Source organism: Nerophis lumbriciformis, linkage group LG10, assembly GCF_033978685.3.
Source record: "Nerophis lumbriciformis linkage group LG10, RoL_Nlum_v2.1, whole genome shotgun sequence".
Classification (NCBI taxonomy): domain Eukaryota; kingdom Metazoa; phylum Chordata; class Actinopteri; order Syngnathiformes; family Syngnathidae; genus Nerophis; species Nerophis lumbriciformis.
The window spans coordinates 34,220,269-34,234,409 of NC_084557.2; the positions used below are offsets into that span (position 1 = coordinate 34,220,269).

The 14,141-nt window shown below is 39.2% G+C and overlaps 1 protein-coding gene across 1 annotated transcript in view; it reads right to left on the reverse strand.

The window, feature by feature from the left end:
* Nucleotides 1-14,141, reverse strand: part of zc3h18 (zinc finger CCCH-type containing 18) — a 73,162-nt gene that overhangs the window by 24,555 nt on the left and 34,466 nt on the right. The window contains exons 10-13 of the mRNA XM_061969770.2: nt 10,812-10,994; nt 5,696-5,818; nt 1,368-1,460; nt 449-718 (exon numbers count right to left, since the gene is read on the reverse strand). Of these exons, the coding sequence (XP_061825754.2) occupies nt 449-718; nt 1,368-1,460; nt 5,696-5,818; nt 10,812-10,994 (669 nt within the window). The remainder of the gene's footprint in view (nt 1-448; nt 719-1,367; nt 1,461-5,695; nt 5,819-10,811; nt 10,995-14,141) is intronic.

Consider the following 14,141-nt stretch of genomic DNA (forward strand, 5'->3'; position numbering starts at 1 on the left):
AAGTTATGAAATATGCAATTCATTGAAGGTGCGGCTAATAATCCGGTGCGCCTTATAGTGCGGAAAATACGGTAAACATTGTCGTCCGGCCCCAATGAAATGATTGACTTTCATGGCAGTCATAAAAAGCCTACAGTATATATGTCAAATTAGCAGGTACATTTATGTAAACATTGTCGTCCGGCCCCAATGAAATGATTGACTTTCATGGCAGTCATGTACACGTACGCATTGTCCTTTTTCCCTACGGTGAGCATAGGTGGAGCGCATCTTGGATGGTCTGAACCAGGAGAAGAGCTGTTCACAATGATGACAGCTCTTTCGAACACATGCAGCCTCTAAGCATCTACCCAACTTTGACATACAGCAGATGTAAGCATACATCAGTGTCCAGGGAATTCAGATTCCTATTGGCTTTAAATGATTGTCAAAACGGTAAGACACCTACCTACGAGAAGGCTGCCGTTCTTTCTGTCTTCCTTCCCTCTGGTTGGGAGTTTTACCAGGTTCCCGTGAAGAAGGGTTTCTACTAATTCCACCACTTCCCTCAACAACCATGCCTCCGGACTCTCGAAGATTGAGAGGAGGCTTTCCTCCCTCTGGCAAGGGTTTTAAAGGCCTGCCAACTGCTCCACCAGTTGGTGGCGGACTCTGAGCTTTCTTTACGGGAGGCTTATCTCTGCGTGGAGGAGGCGCTGCTGCCTGCTTCAGTGCCATTCTAAGGATAGGAGAAAGGCACACTTTTTAAAACACACTGCACATGGCTGACATGTAAGCAAAAAAGGTTTCTGTCAGAGACGCTAATTTGTTTTGAAAAATGTTGGCGGGCAATGAAGTGAGCAGATCTTAATCAGCATTGAACATTTTGAGTTTGTGAGGTTTGATGTATTGTAAGTATCAATTAAATATCCTTCAACCTTTGTAGTAAGACACTTTCATATTGCAGGAGCACCTGAGCAATGCACAGCTAATTGAAGGCAAAATACATTGTGGTCGATTTGGACGAGCATTGACAAGTTGCTTAGCTCTTAAGCTAAGTAGCTACAAAATAGTGCTTTTGCCGTTTTGAATGATACCTTTGGCTCATATTGAGCATGAATGCAGCAATAATGCACTTCCTAGGCTGCATGATATAGATATCTCATTAATGTTAAAAAAGACAGCCTCTATTTGTGCTAAGATCCCAAAAATAGATCATGAATGATAAATATTGCCCTTTTAAATCAAACATCAGCTCTTATGGTGAAGTGACAATAAATAAAACACTGGTCAAATGTCTTGTTTGTATTCGAAACATTAAATTAAGTAATTGTTACAGCCTTTTAATCAATTCAAAGGGAAAAAAACATAACATGCACACAATTTACCCTTTAGCAAGCACTGGAGGAAGGTCTGGTTTGTTTTTGGCATTCCTTGGTGCAGCTGGACTAGGTGAGGGAGATGAGGAGAATGATCTCGACCTGAATCAAGAACAAAAATTAAGCTCAATTCAGCACACACATTTCTGTTGTAATTCTGGGAGTACAAAATTATGCTTTTATGCTACGCTTACAAACCAGGTATGTGACAGGAAACCACTGTACCATAATTTCCAGTCAATAAGCCACTACTGCCTCCACTACACTTTGAACCCTACGGCTAATTTATGGATTTTTTCCGGGTTCCCGACCTCCACATGCCAGCAATAATTAAGGCCTCGAGACAGACCAGTGAAATTCCCTAACAGGTTACGGAGGACCAATTAAATTGTTCATACGCTCACCCTCATCACGGTAAAGACACAACGCTGTCCCAAAGCCGAAAGCGATCAATCTAGCAATAAAAAATAAATACAATTTTTTTTTGTACATTTTAACATTGTAATTGGAATGTAAAGATTTTAATATCAAAGTTAAATAAAAAACTAGTAATAAAAATAAAATATATATTCAAAAATTTTGCACTCAAATGAAAATCACAATCAAAAGCAACAAATAGGTTTTGTGTTTGTTAAGGAGGTGTGGGAGAACCAAATACACAACCAAACACTAAATAAAATGGCTAGATAAAGATATTGTGACCATAATGATCACATTTACCATTATCATCGTGGTTTTCTTGAATTTGCTCAAAAAGTACTTATAACACACACTAAAATCTTTTCACCAAGTTGCATTTTTTAAAATAACTAAAATAAATAGCCACACAATAGACATACTTTCTTGGCAGGGGAAACAAATATAGTTCTGGCTTCATAAGAGACGTATTATTTTTATTTGTTTGTTGAAATGTGTTTTTTATTTTTCCATTTTAATTTGTAAACCTTTTAGAATGTGTTTTTTTAAATTAAATTGGGTGCACAGTTCTTTTCACTTACGGTTTATGTAACGTCACGCGAGTTTACTACCTGTTGAACGGCCGTCCGTCTGTTTCAATGTGACACAAATTTATATCGATAATTTAGTGCAAAGACAGCACATCACATCCTTTATGTTTATTGTAAATTCTGTATTTTAGTTGTTTAGACATCAATGTGTTTATAACATTTTTGATTGGGCTACATTTCTTAGTGGGAAAAGACATTAACGTAGCTTGTTTTCATGTTAGTGCATAAGCGAGCTCGCAAACTAACGCAAGTCCTTCCATTAGCTTATCAAAATGCAGCTATCAATCAGGGGTTTTCCAACCATCCATCCATTTTCTACCGCTTGTCTCTTTCAGGTTTTCGTTAATTTTCATTTAATACGGTCATATTAACCGTCGAGTGTTCTCCAGCAGTTATTATTGTTGTTATTGTACATGTATTGTAGTGCAAACGCCCACAGTTGCTGAAACAGTTACAAAAGAGTGACCGCTCTTGTAACCCATAAAAACGCATGCATGTGGTGACGGTTATCGACGCAGGAAATTATACTGATGCCATCTTCATTTATTGTTTGGTTAATTTACTTTCTGAATATCGGCCCAGGCCTATGAATAAGTGGGGCATAGCTATAGTCATAACCAAGCTTGGACATTATGTAGCAGATAGGGATTTTTACTACCGTGGCACACAGAACGACTGTGCGAAATGAATTTCAAAAGCGAAAAAAACAGGTCGAAAAGTCTGCCATGACTCGCAGTTGCAAACAAAGAACGCGTTCTCTTCGCTGTTGTTGACAGAAATAGCGTTCATTGCTACGCATTTTTTGATCACTTCACCAAGAAAAAAACGTTACGGTAAGACCAAATACAGCATGTGTATAAAACGGTTCCTGGATCATTTTTGAGGGATTTATAGGCAGGAAATGTTGTATCCCCATTACCTGCATTGTTATCCGACTTGTACAAGCAGGGTTTTTTTCCCCATTTTAGAACACACAGGAAAGGGAAAGATGTGTTTTCTTTGTCCAACATAGGAATTGTGGATGATGGGCACATTTCCCAAAAAGTTGTATGTCACTTCAACATTCAAACCCTAAAAAAGAGCCAGTCTAACCTGAAAAAGGAACCAGTTTAATATTTTAAGGGCCAAAATTTTTACAGATTAATCTGCCACTATGGGTTAGAAATTATCTTTTGACGGGGATGTTTTTGTCTGAAAACAGGGTTTGTCCCCGAATGTAAACATACTTAAAAATGTAATTCTTGTCACAAAAGTCACATGCTATTTTAAGTTCGAGTTAACTAAATACAGTCTCGCAAAAGAGAGAATGTTGATACAGTCTGGCTTTATTGGAAAGCGAAATCAAATGAAAAGCCATCAACGATGACAGAATAATGCTCATTGACCAAATAGATATTTCATAATAGGGTTTCCCCCAGCTTGAAATCTACATGTGGAGGTGTGACTGAGGGGCGAGGTCAATGTGACTTCATCATATAATTTGAATAATTGTTGATGCATGTATATGTAAATATTTTAATGCAAAAAATTTTTTACATACATTTTAAAACAAGTAATAAATAAATGATAAATGGGTTGTACTTGTATAGCGCTTTTCTACCTTCAAGGTACTCAAAGCGCTTTGACACTACTTCCACATTTACCCATTCACACACACATTCACACTGATGGAGGGAGCTGCCATGCAAGGCGCTAACCAGCACCCATCAGGAGCAAGGGTGAAGTGTCTTGCTCAGGACACAACGGACATGACGAGGTTGGTACTAGGTGGGGATTGAACCAGGGACCCTCGGCCGCGTTATTAGTAATTAGTTTTTGTTATATTATCGTTTTGCTCTATTTTTATAATTGTTATCATTGTACAATGTAACACAGGCTGTATACCAGTGGCAGCTGCTGGTCTTTCAAGTCGGTGAAGCTATTTTTCAGCAACTCTTTAAACATGTTACATTTTACAAAGAAAACTTCACTTAAAATTTTAAAATCTCCCCATACAACAGGATCAACGGAATGAAAGTTGAAAAATGCTTTGGCAGTGTTTTATATTTCACGATCGCCGATTTGCTCATTTTGCTGTCGTTCAAAAAGAGATAAAGTCGGCGGGATAAGGTCAAGTATTTATCCAACGATTGTGTCGTTTGGTTGCAGCCCTGTGATGCTATACCACATCAATGAAAAAAATCCCGCCAACTGTCGCCAAAGTAGCGGACTCTTAACAAATGTTAAATGCATTCTAATGCATTTAGTCAGTGAAATACAAACACAAAAGAACATATTTGACCACTTTTTTTTTTATATTTTAGTGGAAGCTGAACTTCTCGCAGTCTTTAGCAATCGCCACTGGTGTATATCTCGCATCACATGTTAAAACAACGCAGGTAAGAGAAGTCCGCAAGTCAGATGCATAACTTCAGAACAAGGATTGACTAAGTGCTGGGTGGATCTGGCTGGAGTGCAAAACGGGGCTGTGCGCATCCTGCCGCTGTAGAGCCGCCGCCCCCAGCCGCCAAAGGTGGCCGGTGCCTCGTCTTACCGCCAAGCTCTAGACCAGGGGTCCCCAAACTACGGCCCACGGGCCGGATCTGGCCCCACAGCTTCCAAAATCCGGCCCACAGGAAGTCCCAAGTTAAAAAAAAAGTTTTTTTTTTAATTAAAAAAAAAAATCTTTCCTTTCTAATCCATTTTCTACCGCTTGTTACTCTTGGTGTCTCCTAGCCGCTCAGGCAAATCATATGGTCTAAAAATGAATTTTCCCATCGATAATGTGACAATGTTAAATGTTGATGAATGTTAAATGACAAAACGGATTACAAAGACAATGTGTGTATATATATATATATATATATATATATACACATACATACATACATACATACATACAGCCTGGCCCCCGGCCAAATTTTTTTAACCCAATGCGGCCCCCGAAAGTTTGGGTACCCCTGCTCTAGACATTTGCGTGCATCTTTCTTATGGTTGATTCAAGTTTTTCAGTGGCCACAATTTCTGCGCAACACTAACCAATTGTGTTGAAATAATATAGGCTATATATCCATTCATACAATATATTACTTAATTTTCACATTAAAAAAATCCACATTTTTAAGGTGTGACGGCTTCAATTTAGCAGTGGCTCCACGCCACGATCAGATACATATAAGGGAAATCCTGATAATTCATCAAGAAAAAAAGAGAAATAAAAACATGGTACATTTAGGTAGTGTAGTCAGTTTGAACCAAAAAATCTTAACCTAGTTATAATCTAGTTAACATTTAATCAGCACTGATGTTTGCGCCCAAGCAGCAAGATACAGGTAGTGGAAACAAACACACCTAGAGCGGCTGCCACTGAACGAGCTGCGATGGGAGGAGTGGCTGGAGTAAGAGCTGATTGAGGAGCGGCTGCGGGAACGAGATGATCCAGAGCCTGTGTAGGATGAAGAGTGAGACGAAGACCTGCAAAAGAGAATTTTTACAGTATATGCCCAGGAGTAATGAAATACCTCTTAAAAATACAAATACAAAATAAAGTATACATACACATACCATTCAGTCTCTCTTTCACAGTTTGACAAATGTCAAATAAAATTCCATCAAATCAATTGACACATTTTTTTTATTATTCTGCTAGTTACATTCTTGGTCATCATTGTATTCTATAAAGCAATAGTTAATGATTACCTATTCATTTTACTAGTGTGTATTTTCTAAAAAAAAAAAAATGTTGCAAAGTTCAAAAATCAACACCCAGCCGAAATCGTATGCATTGAATGTACATTAGTCTAGACATGGCGCATTGTGCCGTTGCTTTGCGTTAACGTCGTTATTGCGCCCTCTCTCCCACTCAAGCAGAGATGCAAGGGAAATTGATGGATATTTTGGTTTTACTTCATTTAGAGTGGCATTATTGTCCTTTTATAGTATTATCAATGGATGTTTCCAGGCGTCTCCAATTGAAGCGATCAGAATATCTGATAGCTCTCAGGGAAGTCTATTTGATCATATTACTTGTGGCGTACAACTGCATTCAGACTTCAAGTGTAATATGTTTTATCTTGCTGGGGCACTGGACTTATTCCAGCCTCAGAAGTGCATAGGGTCAAAAGTACTTAAAGGGGTCACATTATGATTTTTTTCTACATTTAAAACACTTCCTTGTGATCAACATAACATGTAATGGTGGTTCTTTGGTCAAAATATTGCATAGATTATGTTTTACAAACTATCTTCAAGCCACTTTCTGACCATTTCTTCCGGATGCGCCGTTTAATGGGTGGTCATACTTATGTGCCTCAACTTCAAGTGCGTCTTCTCCCCTTCAGCCATGTTATAGTTTTTAGCGCTACCCTATCAAGTCTACTGACAGAAATAAGTTAGAATAAATATTGAATGGATTTTACTTACATAGTACATTTCTACCTTCAATGTACTCAAAGCGCTTTGACACGAGAACCACATATACTGACTGATAACGCAGCATGAGTAGCAACTAGATACTTCGACATGGTTACAAGGGCACTGAGGATCAAACCCGCAACCATCAGGTTAGGAGACAACCATTCTACCACCTGAGCCATTCTGCCCCTATACTATACGTTACTTTGTATTAGAAATAACAACAGCAGGGGATGCATGTTCATGTACGAGCCAGTCTGCCCCACAACTAGAGGATAGAGAAAAGTAAGAAAATGATTGACTACGTCGGACTACAATGACAAACTTGCGCAAAGCTCTTTGGGTAAAACTACCATAGAATGGAGATATCCCCTGACATCACACTTGGGAAAATAGTCACAAATGGAGAAAATTCCCACCGGTTCATTTGGAGGAAGTATGTACAAAGGTAAGATTGTTTTAGAAATATCTCTGCCATGCCTCCATGGTTTGATTTCACATTTTCGGGAATTATGCAGATCCCAAATAAACAAAACCAGGTACCAGTAGGTAAGAAAAGTAAGATTTGAAAGGTAATGACCACTTTTTAGGGTTGCTCCACTCAGAGCGCCTATCATGGATGCACGCGCATAGTGACAAACTTAAGTTGAGGGGGATATGGCCAGAATCCAGGGGTCTGCGCAACTTTTCACTCTTATATGCATGGGAAAATATGGCCCTAAGTGCATATATATTCCCTGCTTTCTTGACTCGCTTTCTTTAAGGCAAATGATACATCATTAAAGGCCTACTGAAACCCACTACTACCGACCACACAGTCTGATAGTTTATATATCAATGATGAAATCTTAACATTGCAACACATGCCAATACGGCCGGGTTAGCTTACTAAAGTCCAATTTTAAATTTCGCGCGACATATCCGGCTGAAAACGTCTCGGTATGATGACGTCAGCGCGTGACGTCGCGGATTGTGGAGGACATTTTGAGACAGCATGATGGCCTGCTATTAAGTCGTCTGTTTTCATCGCAAAATTCCACAGTATTCTGGACATCTGTGTTGGTGAATCTTTTGCAATTTGTTCAATGAACAATGGAGACAGCAAAGAAGAAAGCTGTAAGAGGGAAGCGGTGTATTGCGGCCGACTTCAGCAACACAAACACGGCCGGTGTTTCATTGTTTACATTCCCGAAAGATGACAGTCAATCTTTACCATTGGCCTGTGGAGAACTGGGACAACAGAGACTCTTACCAGGAGGACTTTGAGTTGGATACGCAGACACGGTACCGTGAGTACGCTTCCAAACATTTGATCGCTTGCCCGTACGTGCGTGCCGCTATGTGCATGTAACGTACGTAACTTTGGGGAAATATATGTGCTGTATGAACTTTGGGGAGGTGAACGGTACTTTGGGCTGTGGGATTGAGTGTGTTGTGCAGGTGTTTGAGTTGTATTGGCGGGTTATATGGACGGGAGGGGGGAGGTGTTTGTTATGCGGGATTAATTTGTGGCATATTAAATATAAGCCTGTTTGTGTTGTGGCTAATAGAGTATATATATGTCTTGTGTTTATTTACTGTTTTAGTCATTCCCAGCTGAATATCAGGTCCCACCCGCCTCTCACAGCATCTTCCCTATCTGAATCGCTCCCACTGCCCTCTAGTCCTTCACTCTCACTTTCCTCATCCACGAATCTTTCATCCTCGCTCAGATTAATGGGGAAATAGTCGCTTTCTCGGTCCAAATCGCTCTCGCTGCTGGTGGCTGCTTGTAAACAATGTGCAGATGTGAGGAGCTCCACAACCTGTGACGTCACGCCACTCGTCTGCTACTTCCGGTACAGACAAGGCTTTTTTATCAGCGACCAAAAGTTGCGAACTTTATCGTCGATGTTCTCTACTAAATCCTTTCAGCAAAAATATGGCAATATCGCGAAATGATCAAGTATGACACATAGAATGGACCTGCTATCCCCGTTTAAATATGAAAATTGCATTTCAGTAGGCCTTTAATATAGATGAAATGATGAAAGATATTGAATCGTGATTAGGGATTTAACGATATGAAAATGTAATATCACAGTTATTGTGTCCACAATTATCACGTTAATATTATCGCGGTATGTTGAATGTGCTCAAAAAGTACTTACACACACTGAAATCTTTTGACCAAGTAATTGTTATTTCAAATAACTAAAATAAATAGACCCACCATTAAACCCCTCCACTAATTTGCTTGTTTGTGTTTCTCATGCTTCACTGATAGTGTTTTTATTTAGTCGTATTTATGTTTTAATGGCTTCGCTTTATATGTTGGTTTGGACTGCAGCACTTTAAGATTTATTTAAATAAAACATGCATAGGAAATAAAATCTATTATTACTTATTATTTCTGGCGGATGTTTGTCCTACTCTGTTCAGCGACTGTCTTTTTTCCTCTGAGGAACAATCAATCACTCCGGAAGACAGCACAGTCTGTACCTATATATAGCTTAGTTGCTCAGACAGTAATGTGTTTAGATTAGAGTATGTGGTTTCTTAATAAGGAAAGACGTTAATGTCTCTTGTTTTCATGTTAGCATTTAAGATAGAGAGCTGGCGCAATACAGTCTGTGAGCTTATTAAAGAGTAGTTATCAATCTCAGTTTTTCGAACATTTTAATTTAAAAACGGTAATATACGTTGGCCGTTTTAACGTAGTTATTATTATCGTTACCTCCTTAGGGCTGGACAATTAATCTAATTTCGATAATGGCTTCTCACGATGAAGTTATACAGTTATGAAACTATAATGATAAAAAAAAGAAAGATTAATTCATTAACGTGCACGCAAATTCTGGAGCTTGTGACGGTGAAATGGATGATGAGAGAATGAGTGAAATAATTGCATGTCTAGTAGAAGTTTAGGATCTCACCATGGTTGCTACTTTTATTTTATCGCAACGCTAATATGCCTGATCCATAATCACTAAACTTACCAAAAAACTAAGACATCCGATTTCCGCGTTTACACAACCGCGAACAGAGTCACATAATTGGCCAAAAAACAGAATCCGCTGTTAAACGCAGAATATCAGGGACATTTACATAAATGTGAGTGAAATGTTGTCATTGTGAGGAGAAGGAACATTTGTTTGGGAAAATAGTGTGTCCTGTATCGCTCATGTCAACCGCCCTGTCCTAAACTAACCAATGTTGTGACGGTCACTTGAAACAGCGACTAAACTACGAAGCTAAAGCAAGCAAGAACAATGCATACATCCACTATACATCTCATCTGCTTGTGTTGTTGTGAACAACATCAATATAAGATCAATGTACAAACAAGACAGCAGTCGCAACTTCAAAGGCGCTCTGCTCTTTTAAAAAAAAATTTTTTTTTCAAACAGCCTCATGTGAGTTGCCTCTTCACTCGTCCGGTCTAACTGCGCTAACAAAAAGGTTTCAAAAAAGTATTTCACACAAGCATAATGTACTTAAAACACTTATTGCTACATTTACATAATTATTATGCTTTGACCTAAAATACTGGTCAAAATTGTCCAAAGATGTATTGCACCAATAAATGTGTATTTTTTGCATTTAATTAAATATTTAATTAAACATGAACCTTTTGTTACCGGTACATTTTATTTGGCACAAAAAGCATACACTCTATGGTGGTAAAATAGATGGAATTAAGACAATTAAGACAAAAAAAACCTAAATGTAATTGTTTTCTATATTGCTATTGTTATTTAAATGTATTATTAGGGCTATTATTTTACAAATGCATTATTGTTGTGGTTTACTTGTTACTAATTTATATCCGGTTTTTTCAAACTATTTAAAGTTGAGTTTTGGGGGTACAATAAATACTCATGTTTTGAAATTGATGATTAATCGTGATTACAACATCAATAAAAATAATTGTTTTTGTTTTTTTTTGCTATAGGTCGTCTAAACAATTGTACACAGCAATCTTGTGATTTATCCGATTAAAAATGTTAATCGTTTGACAGCAATATATACAAAAACATTTTCAGTATCCAAACACGTAGGTAGGTATTCCTACCTGGAAGAGTTTGACGGAGAAACAGAAGAACCCGAATGCCGATTTCTCCGACGACCGCGTGGTGGTGAGCCCAGTCCAGATCTTCTCCTAGGGGATTTTGACCGACGCCAAGGGTCCTTCCATTCATCTGGTTGTCTCATTAATGGAACAAGATCTTTCTTTGTGGGAGGCTCCATTGGTCTGCTGAAATGACAGAAAACTTTCAGTTAGCTATTGTATCAATTCATGGTGGAAAGGTATCCCAAAATAAAATTAAGTTAGGCTACATTTTGTAGTTATGCCCTTGTTACCATATACTGTATGGCATATTGAGAAATTGTGAACAGATTTTAAAAAGGGTTAGCTAGGTAGGAGTTAATGAGGTTGCATTTTACATTAGGACAAAACAACATCTTTCATACAAGACTACATGTGGTTTGCTGTACACATATTATTGACTTGTTACACTGACAGTCCAACCTGTAAAAAGCTAAAGGCCATGTCCACATGAACATGGATACTTAATATACGCACACTTATCTCTGCGTTGTCTCACGCAAACGTATACTTTTGTCTTTAAAAACTGAGACTTTTGCAAATGCTGGCCAAAGTGTCGAGTTCCAAAATTCTCTGCGTAGTGTGTGTGTACACGGCACAAACAGAGACTTGTGAAGACGTCACGGTTGTGCGCTGTCATTTTCAAAACTCAATAACACTGCCTTGCTGGCTTTAAACACACTATAAGAGGAATTACTGTATGTTTGAACGTAAACATGCTGCTATTTTCACGCAAAATTAATAAAATAGACATCAAAATGAGCTTTGCGACACTCCCGCCGGCGCTAATTACAGTCAGCTGTTTTGGATCCGATCACTGTCAAACCTTTCACCTAATGGGACGATTTGGACAAGAAAGACTTTTTGTTAAAATCATAAAGTTAACTTATGTGTCTTGCTTCCATTTCTGTAGAAGGAGCTGGGCGTGAGCGTGCACCCGCGTAAAAAGCGACCAAGCAACTAAATTAAACACGATATAGCGTCCTCCTTGTAGTGTGTACTGATGTTAAAGACAATATACACTTCATTGCACATGTACTATATCGATGATTAAATGCTTTATCATTCCAAGAGAGTTTTGCAGCGGCACAGAAACGTCTCTGCACTTTATATAGTCACTTAAACATGTAAAAAGGTTTCCTTGACTCGTTCGTGCGTGCTGATTTTAGAATTAATGTACACTTCACTGCACCATCACCATGTTGCTGAACATGGCATCACAATGTTGCTAAACACGTTATAAGTCTATGAGTGTTGGGTTTCAGCAGCACAGGCGTGCATTTTCTCTTTAATAATGTTCCCAGGGCTCTGTGTACGTGCAGGCTGGTTTTGAAGATAATGTACATGGTATTGTACTTCTAAAGCAGGGGTCCCCAAAATCCATTTAATGAATTTTAATGCCCCTCGGAAACCGTGTCAAAGCAACTAAATAGTTGCAGAATTAGAACATGGTTCAAACAGCATAATATATGAAAATATTTAAGTTTTGACAAAAAGCTGCAGTCACAGAACCAAATATCTGTTATTTTGTGCTGAATTGCGATTGTGAGAGAACCAGCCAAGCGGAGACAAGCCGGGCTCGAATTTAACCACAGCAACCACCCTTGTCATTTGCAGTAATGCCCTAAAATTTACCAACATCGGCGGCAAGAACACACAGTGACCACCATTGACTTTTTACTTGTTAATGGACTAGGGATGTAACGGTTAACGTTATAATGATAATTTGCAATAACATTTCAGACGGTTAGTAATATTGTCTAATTTTTTAATTACCGAAAACCTGTCGTTTATTGATGCATTTTAGGCAACACGATGTCAGGCACATGCGCACTAGCGTCGTTTGGCTTGATAATCATGGCGGACAAACAACACAGACTTTACTCCGGAGATTTCCCCTCTGAGTAAACGGAGCCAAGTGCTTGGTTTAACGTCATTTTCCCTCGCTTTTTGGCATGCGTTTAAGAGCGCACTACTTTAAGATGGCGACAGGTGTGGACAATTTTGGAACCAGAAGCACTTCTCCCCACACTAAAAGTATACAGCGAAGGAGAAAACTATTTGATGTTACTTTTATTTTCTCTATACAGCATCCATCAGCTGGTGCGACAGAGTTAATGACGTGAGAAAATATGCAGCAGGCGATGTGTCGGGAACGTTGTCACAACTTGTTTATAAAGTCTTTAGTTTGTTTACTCGGATGCTCACTCGTCCTTTATTTAACTGCAAACTGTATCAGGGTTCAAATAACATCAATATTGGCTAAAATGTTTTGTCATCTCATCGAACTGAACGCAGGCAGTGAAGATTGTGTATTCAATGTGAGAGGTATCACTCCTGGTTTTTTTGTTGGCCAAACTGTTGTACTGAACCACTAGGAGGCGTTGGAGAAGAACAAAGTTTGTTTATTAGACTTCATCTTCATTAGCCAAACTGCTTTGTGTTTTATTTCGACATCAAAAAGTAAACAGCATGTTTTTTTGTTTTTTTACATTACTTGTGTTTATTTCATGTCATAAAGGTGTTACTTTAAAAAACATTCATGTCACACAGCAATTTGTTAATGTTTTAGTGTGTATAACTAATTCGATACCCAGTGGCCTAGTGGCTAAAGTGTCCGCCCTGAGATCGGTAGGTTGTGAGTTCAAACACAGGGCGAGTCATACCAAAGACTATAAAAATGGGACCCATTACCTCCATGCTTGGCACTCAGCATCAAGGGTTGGAATTGGGGGTTAAATCACCAAAAATGATTCCTGAGCAGCCACCGCTGCTGCCCACTGCTCCCCTCACCTCCCAGGGAGTGAACAAGGGGATGGGTCAAATGCAGAGGACAAATTTCACCACACCTAGTGGTGAAATTGGTACTTTAACTTTATTCATATTTCTGCTCAAACTCTTAATGGATCTGTCCCGATACAGCATCTAAATGTACATATAAATTTACATAACTTTAAAAAGTTATGTAAATTTATATGTACATTTACATAACCTCCTCTCTGAGCTGCCACCTTAACGTGGTAGAGGAGTTTGCGTGTCCCAATGATCCTAGGAGCTATGTTGTCCGGGGGCTTTATGCCCCCTGGTAGGGTCTCCCAAGACAAACTGGTCCTAGGTGAGGGATCAGACAAAGAGCGGCTCGAAGACCTCCATGAATAATAAAAAACAAGGACCCAGATTTCCCTCGCCCGGACGCGGGTCACCGGGGCCCCCCTCTGGAGCCAGGCCCGGAGGTGGGGCACGATGGCGAGCGCCTGGTGGCCGGGCCTGTCCCCATGGGGCCCGGCCGGGCAC